The sequence below is a fragment of the Podarcis tiliguerta genome, assembly GCF_965153285.1.
Source record: "Podarcis tiliguerta genome assembly, chromosome: 1".
Classification (NCBI taxonomy): Eukaryota; Metazoa; Chordata; class Lepidosauria; order Squamata; family Lacertidae; genus Podarcis; species Podarcis tiliguerta.
In genome coordinates, this window is record NC_139534.1 from 48,989,405 (window position 1) to 49,011,405 (window position 22,001).

General features: G+C 43.7%; 1 protein-coding gene and 1 long non-coding RNA gene across 3 annotated transcripts in view; one reads left to right on the forward strand and one right to left on the reverse strand.

Moving 5' to 3' along the window:
* Window positions 1-9,140: 9,140 nt before the first annotated feature.
* On the reverse strand, window positions 9,141-21,692 carry LOC310673238. Its single transcript, XR_014508932.1, has 3 exons — window positions 21,263-21,692; window positions 20,469-20,595; window positions 9,141-9,500 (listed from the first exon to the last, which is right to left on the reverse strand). It is a non-coding gene; the product is annotated as an uncharacterized lncRNA (long non-coding RNA).
* The window catches only part of GYPC (glycophorin C (Gerbich blood group)), a 32,533-nt gene continuing 31,038 nt past the window's right edge, over window positions 20,507-22,001 (forward strand). The window contains exons 1-2 of one of the 2 annotated variants that reach the window (XM_083431237.1): window positions 20,507-20,523; window positions 20,712-20,947. In XM_083431237.1, coding sequence (XP_083287363.1) covers window positions 20,914-20,947 — 34 coding nt within the window. In that variant the 5' untranslated portion in view covers window positions 20,507-20,523; window positions 20,712-20,913. Of the gene's footprint in view, window positions 20,524-20,657; window positions 20,948-22,001 lie in introns of those variants that run through there. The other variant, XM_083431236.1, reaches the window with a different exon arrangement.

Genomic DNA, 22,001 nt, shown 5'->3' on the forward strand with positions numbered 1-22,001 from the left:
CACATACTGTACAGGATGCCATCACAATTTGGAAGGAAATAATTATGTTGTGAACCACCCTGAGATCTGCAGATGTAGGGAGATATACAAATGATGGTGATATCATCACCATTATCATCATCATAACATTTGTTCTGGAGAGAAAATGGAAGCTTCCATCTCCCCCTCTAGAATGTCCTAAAATGATACAACACCCAGAAGATAATTACAGGAATATAAAATGGTGACTCCACTCTTAGTGTTGTTTTCAATATCATCTCTGCTACTGTCACAGGACAAAGGCAAGCTCTTGGCCCTGTTATGCATATGAAAAATATACTCAATTGTGTTCATTCCTTACTCATGATCTCTGTTTCAGAACAAATCAAAACTGAACTGAGTAGGCTATATTCAGCTCAATTCTTCATAAGTTCTGAAGGCTTCACACACCTAATTTATTTATTTGATGGCATATTTTAATCTGTATTGTTCATGCTTTTGATGTTTTCGTTGGTTGGTTGGTTTTATTTTATGTTCTGTTCCCTGCTCTGGTACCTGCATTGTTGTGTGGGTTATAAATATTTCAAATAAATGAATAATAACACATTTAATTGCAGTAATATATTGGCTGCAGGCTAATTCCTGACATCAGTATTGGCAAGTGACAGCAATCCTTTCTGGAAAGGTGGGCATTTCTTATCCCTTTTTATGCAGCACTCACAGAATTGCCAAAATATGGCACTTTTGATGTTCCCAAAATGTCTGTGAAAAGTAAACCTGCTTTCATCTCAGTCTTTGTACGGATGCCCAGTAAGTAGCAAGCAAGTTTTGTTTCATGGTACATGTTGCAAACAGTGTGGTGGAGTCTTTTGAAGATGCAAAGTAATATGGTTTTTATTAGATCTTTGAGGAGATTCTTCTACAGGTTTTAATCTATAACCCATTCATACTCCCCAATGCCATGCCAAGTCATTTATAGCTCAGATATGCGCTGTACACCTATCACCTCTGCCATTGCTTTCATGAGATCATGTGCCCTTTATTTCAATAGCCAAAGCCATAGGCTGCTGTGGTTTACTGGTGGTTTCCCCATCCCATTTCAGGGAAAAGACAACACTAAGACCCATAAGGTTGTTTTTGGCCTCTGTGGCCTCTTGTCAGCATTGTGCAAAATCCCAGGTTTCCTTTTCAAAGGAGCGTGGTTCTGATCCTCAGTGACATTGAGAAATGTTTTTGAAATACGATGGCAAAAATAGTGAAAGGTAGCAAGAAATAAAGGCATGACGATGTGTTCTAGAGGGCACAAGGAGAAGGGGACGACAGAGGACGAGATGGTTAGACAGTGTTCTCGAAGCTACAAACATGAGTCTGACCAAACTGCGGGTGGCAGTGGAAGACAGGAGTGCCTGGCGTGCTCTGGTCCATGGGGTCACGAAGAGTCGGACACGACTAAACGACTAAACAACAACATGTGTTCTAGATCTCTGGATTTCTTAGTTCACATTTGATGCTTTCAAGCTGGGTGTCTCCATTTCCCCACAAAAAATCAAGAATGCTGTAATGCTGTTAATACATTCTTGCCAGCACATGGAAATGACTGCCACTTTTGTGAATTACATGCATCTAATTTATGCAAATTAACTGCAGCCCTTTGGCTCTGGATATTTCTAAATTGCCTCTCGGTGCTGAACAGGTTGCCCACCCACTGATCTATTCATTTATTCCCTGTTGGCAGGTATCCACCCATCAGGGAATAAGCAGACAGCCCAGCCAGTGCCTGCCAACACTTTGATTCCCTTGCAGCCAGGATTTCGCTGCTAAGGACAGATGGAAGTACAGAATAAATTTCGATGGTTGACAGTGGTCTCTTGGATTGAAATGGTTTGAAAACAATTTGCCAAATGGTTGGAGTAGCGGCTAGCCACCTTCCTCTTCACTTGCACCAAACTGCTATAGAATAATGAAGAACAGGGTAAAGGTGTAACCTTTGAGGTGTAGAGACAAGACCATTAGGGGTATGCTGTAGCATAAGAACAGAAGAAAAACCCCACTGGGTCAGATCAGAGACTTATCAGGTCCAGTATCCTGTTCTGATAGTGGTCAACCAGTGGGAAGACAACAAGTTGGTCATGAATGCAACCATGCTCTGTAATCCTCAGCAACTAGTATTCAGAGGCACACCATGTCTGATGCAGGAGGTCATATCATCATCATGAGTTGCCACTGATAGTGTCAGGGAATCAGCGTCCTCCCCAGTGGCAGTAAATAAGCAGGTCAAACAAAAAGAAAGTCTTACCAGTTAGTTTCTTTAATAAACACAGCGAGAGACAAAAGGAAGTGTCTCCCTAGAATGGTGGTGCTCTCAATTAAGGCTCACTCCCCGCTCCATTGCTGTTAATCTATGCCACTCCAACGTCTTGTAATCTGAGTTTGTACCCTCTGTGCTTTCTGTTCTGAGACTTTCTGAACTCTTCTCGACCTTGGGGAGGGTGGTGGAGGAATGCTGTCCAACGATTATGAATCTGTTAACTCTCTCTCTCCCAGTGTTTCTTCTTCTTCTAGCTGTTACCCATACAGTATTTCCCAGCTTCTGCCTTCTGAACTATGCCCCTCTGCAAACCACTGCTCCAAATCTATGTTGTCCTCCTGTTCCTGGGAAGATTCAGGATCAGGGGGCTCCCACCATGCCTCCTCAGTCAGCCCTCCTCAGCATGGTCCCTGACAGATACTATACTACAATTCCCATTATCCCAGGCCATTCTCTAGTAGTACCTATAGGAATTTGCCTTCTGTGCTCTTGGGCCCGTGCTTTGAAACATCTTGGAAAAACAAAATTGCTATGCCCTCTGAACCTACCTCTTTAAATAATAGAGATGTTTCAGACCCAACAGGCTGTTAACTTGCTCCTTCGTTACTTGTGGAAAATGAATAATTGGAGATGCTCAGTGTTCCAGGTAAATGGCCTCACATATCCATTTGCTCCTCTGCTGTCTGATGCAACTAGTCACATTAAAGATTACCAGAGCATTTAGAGAAGAATGGTCTCCAAGTGACAGGATAATGCCAGAGTGCAGCAGTACTTAAAGTCCTGCCTGAAATGGCATTTATCTGCACAAATATTGTTAGGGGTACCTATCTTTAGCTTCCTTATATCTTCTTCAGCTTGACAGAAACATACACACACAAACAAACCTTGATCTGTGTGCTGAAGCGTTATGTAGTTTTTCTGCTTTCCCAGCAGTGGCAGATCTTGGGGTCTCAAATTTCAGCAATTCCAAAAATCAGTGCCTCTCTACCTCTTGCACTCAATTCTAAACCATATTTCCAGTGTCCCTGGCAGTGCCCCCAAGGCTCTGTGCATATATATATATATATATATATATGCCCACAATCACAGCACAAATTGTGTCCAGGCAGGTAATCAGGGACATCAGTTCTGTTCTCCATTTAAATACAGGCCTAGGGACAACTGGGAATTCAATATGTGGGGAAGATTTCGAATGCCTGAACTGACTCTAAGTCACATCTACAAATGCTGTTGGCTTCACCTGGGAACTGCATCCAACAACTCTTTGAGCTTATTTAAAACTCTGATAATATTATGAATGTGCAACGTGCCTCAGCAATATAAATGTGCTAATTTATTATCTTTAAATACAAAACATGCTTCCATCTTTAGCTGCAGGGAAACAGATTTCTGAAGCCAGGATTTCAAAGCAACTTAAGCAGGCCACAGAACCAGGTCCCATGGTAACACCCTTGGACTTGCCCATTACTGTGACGTATATCCCTTGTTAGTGTAACATAAAACAAGTGTACCTATTTTCTGCTGTCAAATAATGGGAAGCATGCATCATTAACCATATGGATTTTCATGTATTTGCCCACAATCTGAACAGCAATGTAAATCAGGGGAGAGCTGGGACTTCATTTGCAGCTCTCCTGCAAATGTGGTTTCCTCCCCTCCCCTCAAATTATTCCGGTGGGGCAGAATGAGGTCACAACTGGTCTTCACTTCATCAGGAACGTGCACAATGCCTCATGTCAGAAATGGCAGGAAGAAAAGGCCATCAAATCCAACGCTTGTTCCTCTCCGGCTGCATCTGTGTGATTGCTGCAAATTGTATGCCAAGTACAGCTCTGCCTTCAGGGAGCAGCAAACGGTTCACAGGCGTGGAGGATTCAAAGTTATGAGTAACATCTGTGGTGGGGACATTGATTCTCTTCCCCCTGTGATGTTTCCTCTTTTCTACGGGTTTTGATATCACAACATGCAGCTGATGCATAAAAGGTGTGTGTGAGAGAGCAAAAGAACAAGGCAACCAGACAATATTAAGCTCCATTTGTACTAACATTGTTTGGCAGCAAACAGAGTCGGAGCTAAACTCCTCCGGTTTTTCAAGAGATCTCCCCACTGTGTTTTGCTTGCAGACTCTGTGCTCTCCCTGGCAATAACAGCTGCATTCTCTCTCCAATTGATTTCAGCTCTGTTGTTTACTTCAGCTGAAGTGCTTGGGATGTAGAGCAGGAGGATGTGTAAGATGCTGGGTGAGTAAGTGTGGACCTCAGGCTTTGAGACTCAGACCTAAATTTCAGCACCTGATGCTGTCATGGGCTACCAACTACAAAAGGTCACCTACCTAACAAAGCAGGACCAATACATAACAAAGGAGGACCAAACTGAACCATGTCACCTGAGGGCCTGCTGCAAGGAAGTCCACTTTTTTCCTGGCTGGAGACAGGGCAGTGTTTGATTACAGAGTCATACTAGCATGACTTTTAGCTCTGCAAAGTAATTTCCTTATCCTCTCCTCTCCCCAAATGCCGCAAACTGGGATTAGGCTTGGTCGGGATTAGATTTTCTAGATGCTGGGACAAGACAGATTTTTAGATTCTTGACTAGTTTGGAGCTCCTCTGCTGCTGGTCCCTGGACTGTTGCTTTCTGATGTTGCCCTGGGATCATGACCCTGGTTTGTTTTTCACTTTGCATGCTTGTCTTAGCATAACATTGTTTGGCCATCTTGTGTGTGAGGCCTTAACCTACTGGGACTTCTGAATGGGATTCAACTCATGAGTCCCATCAGCATGAACACTACACAAAGGTTTCTGCTTGTGCAGTGGGGCTTTCCTCTGTTCCATGCACCTCCCCTCAGAAATTGGCTCTGGATGGGTTGGGGAAAACCATGGAACAGCACATGGTAGGGTGAGAGGGGGACCATTTCACCCGGCAAGCCAAAATACTTGCCTTGAAAGAACAATCACCTCAGCACAGTGTTGAATTCCTCCCATTAGGCCAGTAGGTGATAGGGAGTATCTGCCAGAGTACCTGTTGTTGGGGTGGACAATATTCAGTTGGATGGGCAAAAGGTCTGAATCAGTACAGAGCAGTTTCATGTGTTCCAAAGACTGGAAGCAAGAGCCAAAATCATCAGAGAGATGATTCATTCAAAAATATATTAAATATTATTTGAGTCCATTATTAAAAATAAGAATACTTCCAAGAATCCCATCACAATTTTTTAGCCTATGTTCCTCTGGGGCCCTGTGTTCCTCTTCATCCTATACTTGAGTTGTTCATTCAGCTGAGGCTATGTACCCCAGCCTCACTCAGTGCGAGTTTGACTTATGGGTTCTGCTTCAGTTGCCAAATATGGACAGAATCTGGAAAGGAAGTTTGTCTTTCCTAGGAATCGTGGTACTTTGATGAACAGTGCCCTGCCAAGCATAGCTGCCTTCCATCTCCATCCACACTCTCATTTAAATCATACCAGGGCAGACGAAAACTTGTCTTAACCTTCAGAGGGAACCCTGGAAAAAATATCCAAGAAAGAAGGGAGCATAATGAATTTCAGAGTGTTTGCTGCTAAATAGGAACAGGACTTTGAAGCCAATTTCTCAACCCTAATCCCAAGTGAAGCCGTTCCCCCATATTGAAGTCCTACAAAGTGTGATCCAGCTGCAACTCACAGTTAGTCTTCATATGCTAACAACAGGGTTACCATATTTCAAGAGGCAAAAATCTGGACACAAAAAGTTGTCGAGCTTTTTTAGGGCATTTTAGCACCTCCACCACCGCCAAGCCTGAGCCGCCTATGCCCAGAGCCTGAACCAGAGCTGCCAGTGCTCACAAACAAACAAAATTACCCCAACCCCCAGGACAATTGCTTTAAAATGTAAAAATCCCCCCACCCGATGGGCATGTAGGACCCCAAAAGAGGGGAATTCCCGGACATATGGCAACCCTAGCTAACAGTGTCAGATGAACATTCTCTGCTAACCACTTTTTCTTTGTCTAAGCTATCTTCAGAGGGGACAGGGTTTGTTTTTTTTTCTTACAGAAAAGACAAAGAGCCTTTCTACACTTATTATTTATAGTAGTGCACTTGCTATTTGAATCAATGGTTTTGACGGTGAACTTGTGGCTGATTTTCTACACCTGTGATCAATGGGTGCCATTACTAGTGAATTTTGGGGAGTTTCTTATCCATTCTAATGGGGGATTGTGCCTGACTTGAGAAAAATTCTGGGGTTGTAGTCACGCCCCCTAACATACCTTTGTGTTCCCCCAGCCAGCAAATATCAGAGTTACAAGCGTCCCCAAAGGGATCAGAGGTTGAGTTACTAAAACCAGCCTCTGCCAGGCAGGGATACAGGCCTGGGGTTGTGGGGCACAAAAATCACCCCAGAAAAATGTCTCCAGTTATCTGTGTAAGGTTGTGAGTTTAGACAAGAGCTGGGAGCTGAGCCGCAGGAGAAATGGCAAGGCTGTATGAAGGCAGACTGCTGGAGGCTATGGAGGGCATGGCGTATATGAATGTAGTGACAGGCCACCACTGTCGTGTTAAGATCAAATACAGGAGAAGCTTCCCAGTCTTCTCACACTGTGGCACAAAGGCTTATGATTTTTTTACCTCCTCACCTTACCCTCATTCCAGATGCTTTGAGTACTTGGATCACATAAAACGTAGTAAAGTGGCAATTGCAGTAAACTGCAGGTCTTTTTTTTCTTGGAGTGGGTGCCGATTCAGCTCCTTGCCCAGGGCGCAAGGAACCCTAGGTATGCCTCTCACAGGAATAGTCCTTTTGTGGCTTTTCTGTTTCTCTAATGCCTAGTATTCTGGAATTCTAATCCCATAGGACTCTAGGAGATTAGAAGAGGAACTATGTGTCTGCCTGAGCTATGGTGAACCTGCTTGTTGTTATTAAATTTTGTCTGCAGCTAATGTTCCCTGCCATGGACAGTACTTTGACTCTGTACCATCGACTCTATCTGCCATATTGCTCCTCCGAACTGAGCTTGCAGACTGACAGGTTGCCCCATTCTGAAGGAAGTGACATGAAAGAGACATCTCCCAAAGCACGTCCATCAATCCTCACCCCCTCCACTCAGAAAGTAGGATGCTGCTTGTACGCATGCCACACTGATTAAAATACAAAGTCAGTTTCTTGTGGGTAAAGAAAAAGCTTTCCTGTATTAGTGTATGATTAAGAAATATTAGCTGGATAATAATGCCATTGTGTGGCAGCATGCCAAAAAATCAGGGAAGGGGGCAATTATACCACTATAGATTGTAAGAGTGAGAAGGTTTGAAGCTAGCAGCCTATCCAAAATCCTCTCCCCATCCCTCATTACCAAGCATGCTTGACAAGTCATTAGAATTTATGAAAAAATAAAGCAAATCCAATGTAGTTATATCACTCTGTATTTACATGCACCAGTGTACTTTATTCAGGAACTCAGTACTCAGTACTAAAAGGAAAGATGGAGAATTTAACAACAACAAAAAGGCATCTGGCTTAACCTGACATGGCTATCCTTAAGTGGTAGTGAGTTATGCAGAGATGTTTTGGACCATTAGCAAGTCCATGAGACCAGCAGATGCAATGGGCAGAATCACACCATACATTTAAAACACACAACTTGTTCCCAAATAATCCTGGGAACTATAGTTTCCCCTCACAGAGCTACAATTCTCAGCAGCTTCAGCAAACAACTCTTCCCACAATTCTCTGGGGAAAATTAAATGTGTGTTGGATGCGTTTCAAGACTATGGTGTGGATCTGCCCATTGTCGTTGGCCAGTGTCAAGTAGGTTTCCTCATTGCTTCGCTGAGGTATGAGGAACAGGTACCATCAACAGAGCTGAATTGCCAACTGTGGCCTAAGCACTTTCCAGGAATTTGAATTTATTATTATATATAATGCAAGAGCTAGACATAAAAAGGGCATGGCAATTAATCCACCACAGGTATTGTCAGTAAAAGCAGATACTACAGGAAGCAATACTGGAATTTAACATCTTTTTTCCCCTTCCAATGAGTCCTACAAAGCAGCCCAGGGAGAAGTCATTCTTAGTACTATAATTTCACCTCGTTGTCACTAATATCTAAGCTATTATGGTAATTTAATTTAATTGCTGTGCTTGTCCAGCCCTGTTAATGAGATACACACTTCTGCATGCATGGACTGGAGGATGTGAAAATTAAGATTTTTAACACAGGCCAGTCACTTTGCAAAAGCAACAAAGCTATAAAGAAAAGAATAATACACGTGAAATTGTAGGAGCAAGGAATCTCATTAATTTTAAGATGGAGCTGTTGAACTTATGAAGCATTTTCCCCTTTTCTCTGAGGCACCAGAAATTACATAGGGGCACAACTCATCTGGAATGTAAATTGATAGAACATGATGACATAAGGAGAGCCCTAGTGGATCACATGAGAAACCATTTACCCAAACACCCTCGCTCTAATAGCTATTAGCCAGATATTTCCAATGTGCCTAAAAGCAGGGCATGAAAGCATCAAACCAATGTTTCTTCTCCTTCTTTGGGAGGGCCATACCTCAAAAGTGGACCATCTACTTTGCAGGCAGAAGGTCCCAGGTGCAATCCCTAGGTTCTCTGGAGAGGATTATGAATGTCCCCCACATCTTCCAGTCAATGTAGACATTTCAGCTTGTCACATGGAATGATCCCCTCTGCTCCCCCTGTGCATTGTTCTGTGAGCTCTCCTGACACTCATAAGCAAATTTTGGGTGCACAAGAGAAAGATCCCATTGTGTGAATGGAAGTCTTTGTGCAGGCTTCTGCTGGTGCGGCTCATTAGTTGAATCCTGCCCCATATAGAGAGAGTGTGAGGAGACAGAGACAGAGCAAGAGTTTGTTTATTCATTCGTTTTATTTGTTCTTTCAGAGTTTGTTTATTCATTTATTTTATTTCAGCTATTTCCTTGCCACTTAATCAATGAAGTTTCTAACTGGTGTGCATGCAGCTTACAAAACAGATACAGGAGGTAAAAATCAGTCAAAAATAAATAATAAAAACAGAAAATCTCCAGCCTGCTGATATAGGAGGGACTTTGGCAAGTGCATGAAGTTCAACGGGAAGGGAGTTCCGCAGGATCAGACCCACAATGCTGAATGCATGGCTTCTGGTGGATCTAAGCCAAGGAGGACCAGGACCACTAACAGGAGTTTTGTTCATGTTGCTGTTACTTTTATAATCCAATGGACTGTGTTCTAAAAGATTAGATGGGAACTGGCATTGTGATGCACTTACTTGGAATTAAGTCCTCCCACTTGAAACAATGAAGATGTATCAACAGTACAGAAAGCAAGAGATATGAGAAAGTTGAAGGAACTGTATCTGAAGGAGCTAAGAAGACTTAAGAAATGGGGGACATGACAGCACTCTTCAAATATCTGATGGGGTGCAACATAGATGAAAGAAAGAAGAGGCTCCTCTGTTGTCCATGGAGGCAAGACTAGATCTAACAGGCTGAAGTTACAGGAGAATAGATTTTGGATGAACACAGCTTAGGTCCAAGCATATCTGAGAAACCATATTATCTCATATGAACCCGACCAGGTTTTGAGATCTTCGGGGGAGGATCATCTCTCAGTCCTGCCACCCTCACAGGCACACTTGGTGGGGATGCGGGAGAGGGCCTTCTTGGTGGCTGCTCCCAGACTTTCAAACTCCCTCCCTAGAGAGCCTAGACTGGCTCCCTCCATGTTGCCCTTCTCCTGGCAGGTGCAGACTTTCTTGTTCCAACAGGCTTTGGGGAATTGGCTGCTTTTAATTAAAGGGCTGGTGCCGTGGTGTTTTTATTGTAATTATTGTTATATTTTAAACATATTTTATATGTAAATGTGTGTGTTTTTTAAATTCTATCTGCATTTAACTGTATTATAATGATTTATTTTTTAATGGTTCTTGTTTTTAGCTGTAAGGCGCCTTGAACCCAGCAGGGGAAAAGGTGGGATATAAAATAAATTAGTAATAGTAGTAGTAATAATACAGTTGTACCTTGGAAGTCGAACGGAATCCATTCTGGAAGCTCCAGCAGCCAATCGGAAGCTGAGGAAGCCCAGTTGGACGTTCGGTTTCCAAAGAATGTTTGCAAACAAGAACAATCACTTCCAGGTTTGCGGGGTTTGGGAGCCAAAACGTCTGAGTACCAAGGCGTTCAGGATCCAAGGTACGACTGTAATGTGAGGGGGGGGGGGAAGTCTTGATGGTAAGAGCAATATAGCTGTGGAAATTACATTGAGGGGCAGTGGTCTGATCCTCTCTGGAGGCCCTCATGCAGTGGTTGGACAAGAGAGGCTGGATTACAAGACCCCTACAGGACTCCTGGTTCTATGACTAACCTGGCAGCATTTCTGCGGAGAAGCAAGAGACGTCCACTATCTGCACTTTCCAGAAACAACTGACATTTCTGCCCACCTAAGCTTTCCCAGCTGGATAAATAGGTTTCTGCCTTGGGTATTGCTTTTAAAAAATAATAATCAGATTTTTGTGTGTTTTGGGTTTAATTGTTTTTATTCAGTTTTTGGGATGCAAAATGATGATGATGTCTGGTGCTTGTTTACTTCTTCATGCCTATATTTTTCCTCCTTTCTCTGTGAGAAGGTGAATAGGAATGCATGATCCAAGTTTTCCCTTGTTTGCAGATTATTTTTTCCATTTCAGTCATGCTGGGTGTGGGGGAAGGAAGGACGGGGAGGTTCTTTTCTGAACAATGCCAAAGAAAAGATTGCATTACAGGATCAGTGTGTCATGATTTCCAGGGAAGTTTCAGGAGGGCCAAGAGAAAGATCTTCTCTCTGTTCTCCTGGAGGAGTCAACCTCCTGTTTCAAAATCGTGCTAAAGAATGTAACGTGGAGAAAAACAGTCAACATCATCACTTCAATCTTGACAATGTGTATAAATGACAGATCTGTTGAAAGCAAGAGACTGATTTCCCCCCTCTAAACACTGAAAGCCATATAAGCAGAAAAACCTACTGTTTAGAAAGAGCAAACACAGGAGCCTAATCCAAGTATGATGAAATATGCATTTAATTAGTACTTCCAGTGAACAAAAATGAATCGTTCATATATCACCCATCCTTAGAACAATCTCCTGACACAGGTGGCTGTGAAGCCATCTTTTTGACACTAGCATCACTACTGTTTACGTGGAGCAGTGAGGTCACAGCTACATGGCTACACTGGCAAAACCAATCTGGTGCTTCTACCAGTGCATCCATACAGCCCCATCCTTGCCCCTACCCTACCCCAAACCCATCAAAATAAGTTGTAGGAATGCCAGTGTCTGAAAGGATCTTTTCGTAGTTCTGCCCCACAACACCATCTGATAATGCATTGCAATACTTGCCAAGTGCCCCAGAAAAAAGGGGCATCCCAGGTTTATTTTGTGCGAGACCACGGTGGTCATTTTGGGTACTGCATGAAAATTCCCCCCCCCCAAAAAAAAATGCTTTTGGGGGGATGAGAGCGAGGTGCAGGTCATGTGACTCATTTGGGAGTTGGACAGTATGCATTGCACACCCCTGTTCTGCACACTGAATGACTATAGCTCTTAACAGTTAAGAGGATCTAAGGCCTAGCTCTGAATGCCTAGGCCTAGCTCTGAATGCCTCACCATAACTTATCTGTACACTGTCTTTCTATAGTTAAGCCATGCTCAAGGCAGCTTAAACATCAAATATTTACATGTTTCCAAATGTATAATGAAATGTAAGTAGTTTAAAAGAATACATGAAAATGTCTCACTAAGTATGCAATGAGGTCAAACAATCCCTATAGAATTCATAAGGTCAACAATCACTGTACAAAAACATAATACCAATAACAAAAATTATCTGAAGTATCTGAAGAAGTGTGCATGCACACGAAAGCTTATACCCAGAAGAAACTTAGTTGGTCTCTAAGGTGTTACTGAACAATTTTTAATTTTTTTTATTTCAACAAAAATTAAGCATCTCCAAAATTAAATCTTGACCTCCACAAAACCTCGTAAACAATTTCCTCATCCTTAGAGACTGTAGGCATTCTAATCAGCGGGTCTTGCAAGACTCCCATGTAAGGTTGTCTCTGGCCCCATGAGCAGCAGCAGGTTTTGTAGCTGGAGTCAGTCAGAACCCCATCCTCCCAGACCAGTTTGATATAGGCCTGCAGAAGGAAGCAGCTCTCACAGGACACAGAGTAAATATGGTTCAATTTACATTTTTTTAAAAAGGAAGGATGGGTGGTGGTGACTGGCACTGGCAAAGGAATAGGGGTGCGGGGAGAGCACACCGCCCCTGGCAGCGTGATCCTGGTGGGGTGCCATAGTGGCTGACCCCCACCCACGCTGGGCGCCATGCCCCTGCAGGCGGCGCATCATGCCCCCAGGATGCATGCCATGCCCCTCTGGGCAGTGCGCCACACCCCCAGGATGTGTGCCATGCCCCGGGACGTGCACCAGTCACACCCCCACCTGCTCTCCGTCCCCTGGTGCCAGAGCATGAAGCTCTGCCACTGGTGACTGGTGTTGATACTAGCTATTGCTGTAATTATTACAAGGGAAGGATATGGCTCTCCAGATGTTGTTGGACTCCTGTCATACACAGACAGCATGGCTTACAGTCAGGGATGATGGGAGTTGTAGTCCAACAACATATGGAGAGTATGGGTCCTGAAACTTACTGAGAATCTTACTCCACACATTGAAATAGCCCCACTAGCCACGAAACTTTGGTAGGGCCATGCTGAAAGTATCATGTTCAACCCCTGGTATCTCCTGACACGGCTGGAAAAGAGGCCACTGTGAGATCTTAGATAGCAGCTGCCAGTGAGCACAAAGGGATGCAGGTGGCGCTGTGGTCTAAACCACTGAGCCTCTTGGGCTTGTCGATCGGAAGATCGGCGGTTCGAATCCCTGCAACAGAGTGAGCTCCCGTTGCTCAGTCCCAGCTCCTGCCAACCTAGCAATTCAAAAGCACCCCAGTGCAAGTAGATAAATAGGTACTGCTGTGGTGGGAAGGTAAATAGCATTTCCATGCACTCTGGTTTCCATCATTGTGTCCCATTGCCCCAGAGGCAGTTTAGTCATGCTGGCCACATGACCCAGAAAGTTGTCTGTGGACAAATGCTGGCTCCCTCAGCCTGAAAGTGAGATGAGCGCTGCAACCCCATAGTCACCTTTGACTGGACTTAACTTTGCCTTTACCTTTAGATGGACCAATGGTTTGACTCACATAAGGCAACTTTCTAAATTCCTAAATTTGAGATAATTTCTATGTCCATACACACTGGTGAAAGAGACCGATCAACATGTGGATCCTAGTGCTATACAGTACCCTTCTCTTGTTGCAGTAAAGCAACAAATCAAAAGCAAAAAGAAAGACACATGAGGGAAAAAACCCTTTCCTTCAAATGTTTTGATTAGGAGAGGAGTTCATTCATGACTCTGAGCATCGTTTGGTGTTGGCAACTGTTCATCACACAGAGGATGAAAACAGGAAGCTCTCAGGATGAATGTCCTCCAAAATAGTCATGTAAAGAAAACCTTGGTGTTGAGAGTGCTGTAATCAGTAAATATTTTCTTGGTGCCTCCGGGAGGCTGATTTGTTTTAGGCACTGATTATAAACATGCCATACAAGCTTGCTGCCGTGTTTTTCTTCTTTGCCTTCTGCAACTTGGAAAATCTTGAACGAAAGCCAATCAGATATAACATGAATGTGCCCCTGCTCTGGTAGAAAAAAATGATCAGTATGCAATTTATTATTAGAACTGGCCCTGCGAAATCTTTACTCACAGTGCAGCAGGCAGATAGAAGGCACTAAAAAACAAACAACTTGTTAAACTTTTGAGGTGGAACCCTAGAGTTGTAACCTGGCCATATCAGAGGATTAAATACTCTTTGGCCAATCTGACTAAAACCCGCAACCAAAATTTCAAAGAAAAGGAAAATCAAATAATCTCATGGCGGGGGGGGGGGGGGGTGTTGTACACATGTTACTGGTGCTGGAAATGTGGAAGGAAATCAGTTTTGTTTGCATTTTAATGAGAGACTACCTAATTTGCACTTCTTGAACCAGTAAGTAAATGAAAGCACAACCATCCTTTGAAATTCACACTTCTCTGAATTTTGCAATGCAATTCTCTAACCAATGCATGTGCTAGAGTAAAGCTTGCAGTGTGTGTGTGTGTGTGTGTGTGTGTGTGTATGTGTGTGTAAATAACATGTGAAATGCACTATATTATGGAAAAATGTTGACAATAATGTGTCCATTTCCATTAGTCAAAATTGCAGTGAAATGTGTTCATTGGGAGAAATTCTCACTAAACAGTTGACAAATTTTCAGCAGGAGAGATGTGTGTGTGTGTGTGTGTGTGTGTGTGCGCGCACAAATGTGGAGAACTGACTTGAAGATTGAGGGGCAAAATGAGAAACTGAAAGAAACCAAAACTGACACATTTGTCCATCTCTAGTTGGAAAGCTGGGCTCACACTGTGGATGAGGAATCCAGTTCCATTGTTACTACTCCTAAAACAGTCTTCGCCTTCAGATTCTCCTGGCACATAATTAGCAGGCTTTTTAAACACACAAGCCTGTTTCTAAATCAGGCTTTTCCTCTTGGAGGACATTCTGTCCCCTCTCTACCCTGACCCCCTTCACACCCAGCCCAAACATTGTGCTACACACGTCTGGCATCAGCATGCTCGGCAGTGTGTGCGGGGCGTGCTGAAGTCACTTGCACGTGGATGTCGGAAGTGTGTGGTGTTGGGCGTGCTGACCTCGTCGTAGAATCATAGAATCTTAGAGTTGGAAGAGACCACAAGGGCCATCGAGTCCAACCCCCTGCCAAGCAGGAAACACCATCAGAGCACTCCTGACATATGGTTGTCAAGCCTCTGCTTAAAGACCTCCAAAGAAGGAGACTCCACCACACTCCTTGGCAGCAAATTCCACTGTCGAACAGCTCTTACTGTCAGGAAGTTCTTCCTAATGTTTAGGTGGAATCTTCTTTCTTGTAGTTTGGATCCATTGTTCCGTGTCCGCTTCTCTGGAGCAGCAGAAAACCACCTTTCTCCCTCCTCTATGTGACATCCTTTTATATATTTGAACATGGCTATCATATCACCGCTTAACCTCCTCTTCTCCAGGCTAAACATGCCCAGCTCCCTTAGCCGTTCCTCATAAGGCATCATTTCCAGGCCTTTGATCATTTTGGTTGCCCTCCTCTGGACACGTTCCAGTTTGTCAGTGTCCTTCTTGAACTGTGGTGCCCAGAACTGGACACAGTACTCCAAGTGAGGTCTGACCAGAGCAGAATACAGTGGCACTATTACTTCCCTTGATCTAGATGCTATACTCCTATTGATGCAGCCCAGAATTGCATTGGCTTTTTTAGCTGCTGCGTCACACTGTTGGCTCATGTCAAGTTTGTGGTCAACCAAGACTCCTAGATCCTTTTCACATGTACTGCTCTCAAGTCCAGTCTGCTTCATGGGAAATTTCCTCATCCTGCCCATCCGACTCCCTTTCAACAAAAAGCTGCTTTTACACTCCTTTTTAGCTGCCTCATTTTCACAGCTTTTACTGCCTGCAGCATATAAGCGTAAGAGGAAAGTTCAGACAAGGAGGAATTTAATAATTTAATGGCACAGCAGTCCCGTTCTTGTTTCCTCATTGTCTTATTTCTCAGCTTCCCTGAGGGAAGTTGCATTTGAGGTCAGAAGGAAAGAAAGAGAATTAGGCTGTTGTTTGTTCTCAGTGTGTATCCCATGCTCTACATTTAGCCCAGTTCGAGTGGGACTGGGAATGGTCTAATATGGATATTTCCCTTGGGGAACAAGGACAGCCCTTGATGAACCCACGGTAATATGGGGCCAGCGATAGGAGGCTCTAAGCCTCCAAGAAGGTTATAAATCCAGCTGAATATCAAGTTCTGAACATGCAGATGTTTGGTAAGCTGCAGGGCCAGAAATCACACTTTGAAATTCCCAGCCTGCATTCTCCATAGTCAGTCTTCTGTTAATCCACTTTTCTCTTTGGTGTCACGCACCATTCATGTCCATGGCTTTTTGTCCTACATCATCCTGTGACATACGTTAAAAGCCTGCAAAGATAAACTAAACAGTTCCCATATCTGATGTATCCTGGGGGCTGATAGATTGTACTCAACAAAATGCCAGTTTTAGTCAGGGCTTTTTCTTCTTTTTTTCAGCTGGAACTCACTGGAACATTCGAAGCCATTCCCAGGGTGGGGCCTCTCTTGCATGCTGACAGCTTCTAGAAGCCATAGGTGAGAGATGAATGCACAATGTCCACTATCCCAGAAGTAACATGATGTGTCCCTCACGAGAGGAACTACCCCTACCCTAACACCCCACATGCTCCCTTGCAGTGCTTCTGACATTGTTTGTAACATCATTTGTATTTGTAGCATTTACCAACCATTGATCGCCCATGTGGTCCCAAAGAAGTTTCCAACATAAAATAATATGATAATAATAGTAGTAAAAACAGGGCAATCACAGCAGTAATGGCACAATGCTAGGGATGGGATTTTTCTGAAACTCTACACGTCAAACTAATCCACATGGATTATTATTTTTCTAATTCCCACCTCGCTCCTTGATCTCAGAGGCAAGGATATTATTATATTTTAGCCGGTTCTGCTAAAAAATATTGTCAATTCCACATATTATATGCATTAATATGCACATTATTGTTTGCCTATTATACACATACGCACTCCCAGTTTGTGTATAACTGTAAAAATAATGATGTATTAATATATAAAAAAATTATGCTGCTGAAATATAGTACCACATGGGGTTTGACTCTTTTACACATATTATTCATATTCATATTAGGCAGACTACTTTGTTGTTCTGCTTCCAATGCATGCTGAAACTTTTTATTCAGGCAAGTCTATCCAGACAGATCATTGGGGGGGTTCCCCCCTCCCAAAAAAAATGTTGAACCACTCCTGTTCTGCAGCCTATTTGCTATACAAACAGTAAGGTAATGTGGTCAGGGGTGGACTTTGGGCTCTCAAATTTCAGTGGTTCCCTGTGCGGCACTAAAATTCAGCGCTCCCTTGCCTCTCACACTCCATTCTACAACATTGTGCCTGTGTCCCCAACAGCATGGCACTCAGTTTAGCCACTCCAGTCATACTACTCTAAAGCTGCTTCTGCTGTGGGTGAGAGGCCAAAACAGGGATAACAGCCTGGAGGGCTGCAGGACTACAACTCCCATCATCCCTCACTATTGGCCATGCTGACTGGGGCTGATGAGATGAAGGGCAACAGCTCCGCCATCTCTGTGTGCTTTTTAATGTTTAATGTTTTATTATGTTTTTATATATGTGAGAAGCCGCCCAGAGTGACTGGGGCAAACCAGTAAGATGGACAAGATACAGATATTGTTGTTGTTGTTGATGATGATGATGATGTTGGATGTGGGATACAGGCTGAAATCCTTGCTTGACAATGACATTCATTGTGCGGCCATGTGCAGTTTCTGCTTATCAATTTATTCTAAACAGGAAGGCAGTTGTGAGGCTAGAATGATTTTCTGAACCCCTTAGAACAGAGGTTTTCAACCTTCTTTAGTCCACAGCTCCCTTGACCAACTGCATTCTATCTGCGGCACCCCTGTGGGGCTCAGGAGCCCAGTCATGTCACCCCTTGCCTCACCCTTTTTCAAACACTCTCCCTTATGGAGTGTTCCCTCAGCCTCCTCTCCTCTCCCCTCTCCTTGGGAGTCCTCTGGGAAGCTGCTGCTGCCGCCCCTGGTCTCTGAGCTGCATCCCCCCCCCCACCGCCGCTGCCCCAAAGAGAGGTGTGTCCATTCCCAACAGCAAGGGCTGGTGGACTGGCCGGCTGGGCTCCCTCACCCACTTGCTTGCTTACTCTGAGGCCACCTCAGTTCCTAGCAACCAGCAACCCCTGGCCAGCCACAGAGGCACCATTCACCTGTGGAGCTTGTAGACAGGACTGTTGCAACAAACAGTCATTCAAGCCTTTGGGAGGCAGAGACATGAGAGCGCATCAGAGGAGGTAGGGAAGGAAAGAGGGACAGTGGTCAGTGTTGCCCGCAACACCCCTGACCCTCATTCAAGGCACCCCAGGGTGCCATGGCACACTGGTTGAAAACTACTGCCTTAGGGAATCAGGGTGCTAATACAGTGGAACCTTGGTTCTTGAACATCTTGATCCTCGAACATTTTGGCTCCTGAATGCCGAAAAGTGTTCTGGTTTTTGAACGTTTTTTGGAAGCTGAACATCTGATGCAGCTTTCAGCTATTGTTTCCAGGGTGCCTACACCAATCAGAAGCTGGGCCTTGGTTTTCAAACATTTCAGAAGTCGAACGGAGTTCTGGAATAGATTACATTTGAGAACCAAGGTACCACTGTATATTAATCTCCAATTTAACAGAATGCACGTCAGCTTATCCTCTTTTCTTGCAGAGAAGTCACAGAGTGCTATGGAAATACCTGGCACCAAAATGATTCTCATCAAAATGCAAGCAGAAACTATGCCTTCTGAATGAGAATTGTGTTGGGCTCTGCATTAGCTCCCCTGCCAGGGTGATCATGACACAATCACCGTGTTGCTGCACTGTCTGGCTTGTTTCCCGGGTAGTTGTGAAAGCACTTTGTAACCAGACAGAAGATCAAGAAAACAGTGCCATTCGAGAAACATTCCCCTGGGCTATGTGATACTGTAAATGTACGGAAGCATCGATATCAGGTGTCACTTGTCAGCAGGGTCCTGGATTTGCAGCACACTGTGATGCTGTAATACCTGACTGAATATTAAGATTAAGAAAACCAGTGTGTTGTAGCAGTTAAAGTGTCAGATTAGGACCAGAAAGACTTGGGTTCAAATCTTCATTTAGCCATGAACGTTTCTGGGTGACTGAGCTAGCTGAAACTAGCATATACCACATTGTTATGAGGATAAGCTAGATGGGGAGTGAAGCCACTGATCAGCTGCTAGGCCATGTTCAAGGTCTTGAACCCTAAAGCCCTGAACCACTGAAGCCCAGGTCACCTGAAAAATGGCCTTTCCTTGTATAGATATGCGAGATCACTTAGATTATCTGGGGAAATTCCACTTGTGGTACAACACCCTACAGAATACGATAGCTTAGTAATTCCAAAATGGGCATTTTTCTGCTATAGCTCATTTACTATGGAATGCCTTTTAACTTTGTCATACGTGAAACAGCAACCACCAGTTGCTTCAGATGTCTTTATAAAGGCTTATCTTTCTGCCATACTTTCCCTGACCCATAATACCAGACCCTGTTTTATGTATTTGAATTCTCTGAATTCTGGTTTTTATATGCTTTTATACTACTGCTTTGTTGGTTTTATGAGGCATTTTTGTTTAATGTTATTGTTTGTTTTTATATTGCATAACACGTAGAGATATTTAAAATATTAGGCAATTTATAAATGCTTTTAAATAAAACAAAACAAATATAGAATCAAAGTATCGTAGAATTGTAGAGTTGGAAGGGACCTTGAGGGTCATCTAGTCCAACCCCCCTGCAATGCCCAATGTGGGGCTCCAACCCACAAACCTGAGTTCATCATGCTCTACCGACTGAGCCTGCAGGCACCATGTTGACAGCCCCTGACTTACATCGGCCCTGCAAGATAGGCAAGTACTATCATTAACATAACACAGAGGGCAAGGAGGGAGCTAAGTCTGAGAAGATGTGCTTGAGCAGACCCAAAGTTACATCATGATCTCATGGCAGAGGAGAGGTTAGGACTGGGGACCTGTTTCTTATCACACCGGTGTATGCCACCAATTTCTTTCCTCCCACTTTTATCCCTTGGACAAATTAGTTTCATCAGTTTGGGAAACACTTCCCCCAAACCTGCAAAACCTGTTTAGCCAGAGGCCAAAGTGGACCAAGCACACAGCTTCATTTGCGCTGCTTTTTGCTCGCTGACGCTATGCTCCCTTTGCCTTCAGCTCTCAGAAACAGACACAACCATATATCTCAAAGCTGAACATAGGGGACCAGGGGTGGGGGCAGGGAGCTCTCTGTGCAGAGAGTCAGAAAAGCTGCCACAGCAAAGAGAGAAAATGAAAGTCCTATTGTTAAATTCTCCCCTGTGCAATTTTGGCAGCGTAACCATTTCCCACCCTCCTCCCTTGAACATTCACTGTTGTTTTTACCTTATATTACGTTATACATTGCTGGCATGAGATGCATTGGGCTCTCGATTTGAAAGTAAGATGCCTTTGTCTCAACTTGTTGCTTGCTGGAGGTGGAAAGGTCCTAGTTAGCTGAGGGATAGGAGGGCTAAAGGAAGAAAAAAAAGTTAGTGCTTATCTGCAAACGGGTGCCCCTCCCCTCCTCCTCCTCATGTGAGCTGGAGAGGCCAAACTGAATGACACATGTGCTGTTTCCTTTTCCAGTGGTAAATGGTCAAGAACCAGACAAGAAGCTCCGGAACAAGAGCTGCTTTCTCTCCTGGTTTCTCCCAGTCCGGCCAGCTGTTGCAGCTTCATCTGCCTTTGGACTGCGGATAGGGAAGCCCGACTGACTGTCAGTAGGAAAAAAAATAGTTTAAAAAAAGATAGGCGGAGAGAGAGGGGGGCAGTTTTGAATGCGTAAAGGATGGCTTCTCAAAACAGTACAACATCTGCTCCGCGTGAGTACTCGATATTTCTCTCTCTCCCCCCCCCCATACTATAATGGCAAACTGTACAACTCCTAGCTTAAGTTTATTGCAAAGTTTTTATTATATATAGTTGGATACATCTGTATCTACAGAATCCAAAGAGATTGCCTTTCTAAAGTGTGTCCTTGAAACTTTACTCCCTTCCTTCCTGCATTTGTGAGTGTGGATGTGGGAAATCGGCAGAGAGAGAGAATGTGGAGAAGTCGAGGCAGGAATCCAAACATAACAGTCCTTGGAGAAGATAAAATCCAGATTTAAACTTCTGAATCGTTACTGTTCACTTACCAAGAAAGTGTTGTTTCAAGTAGGAATTAATCGTATTTCATAAAATAAAGTAAAGAAGTTTTAAGCTGTTTAATATCCTTCCCCCACTCCCTTCTTTCTCTTTCCTGGGACATTACTGCCTCACTCAATATACAGAAATGGAACTGTCTATGTAACATGAGAGCCAAGCCCCAAACTGTCAGACTATATTTAGCCACAATGCATTTTTGTTTTCACTAACTGTAGCAAAACAGGCGTGAGGCAACTGAACGTTGGGAAAATGAAGGGGAGAGCAGAGCGGGGTGTATTTCCTGTTTCTCAAATTCCTTACACTTTGGTGAAAAGTTATAGAAGAAAGTTAGTCCAGGGAGATTTAGGTGGGCGGTTAGGGAGACAGAAGCACACCAGTTTCTGCTATGGAGTTTTGTCAGTCCTGAGTGAGCTTTTGAGAGCAAAAAAGTACTAACTGTAGATTTCCAAAAGAGGCACTGAAGCAGATTCTAACCTGGAGATCATATTACCAGTATGGGAATGATTCAGTTGAAACCAGTTTAATAACATTACTGCCATTAAGAATTGAATTATGAATGTCTGTAATAATTAAAACATAATCATCATTTAATGTATTATTGCTGCTGCTGCTGCACAGTCAGTTCATATGGAACTGTTCAGAGCTGCATGTAAAGTTTCACAAACAAGACTCTGCCCCGAGGAACTTACAGTCTATCACCAACAGAGAGGGATACGCAGAAGGGAGAGA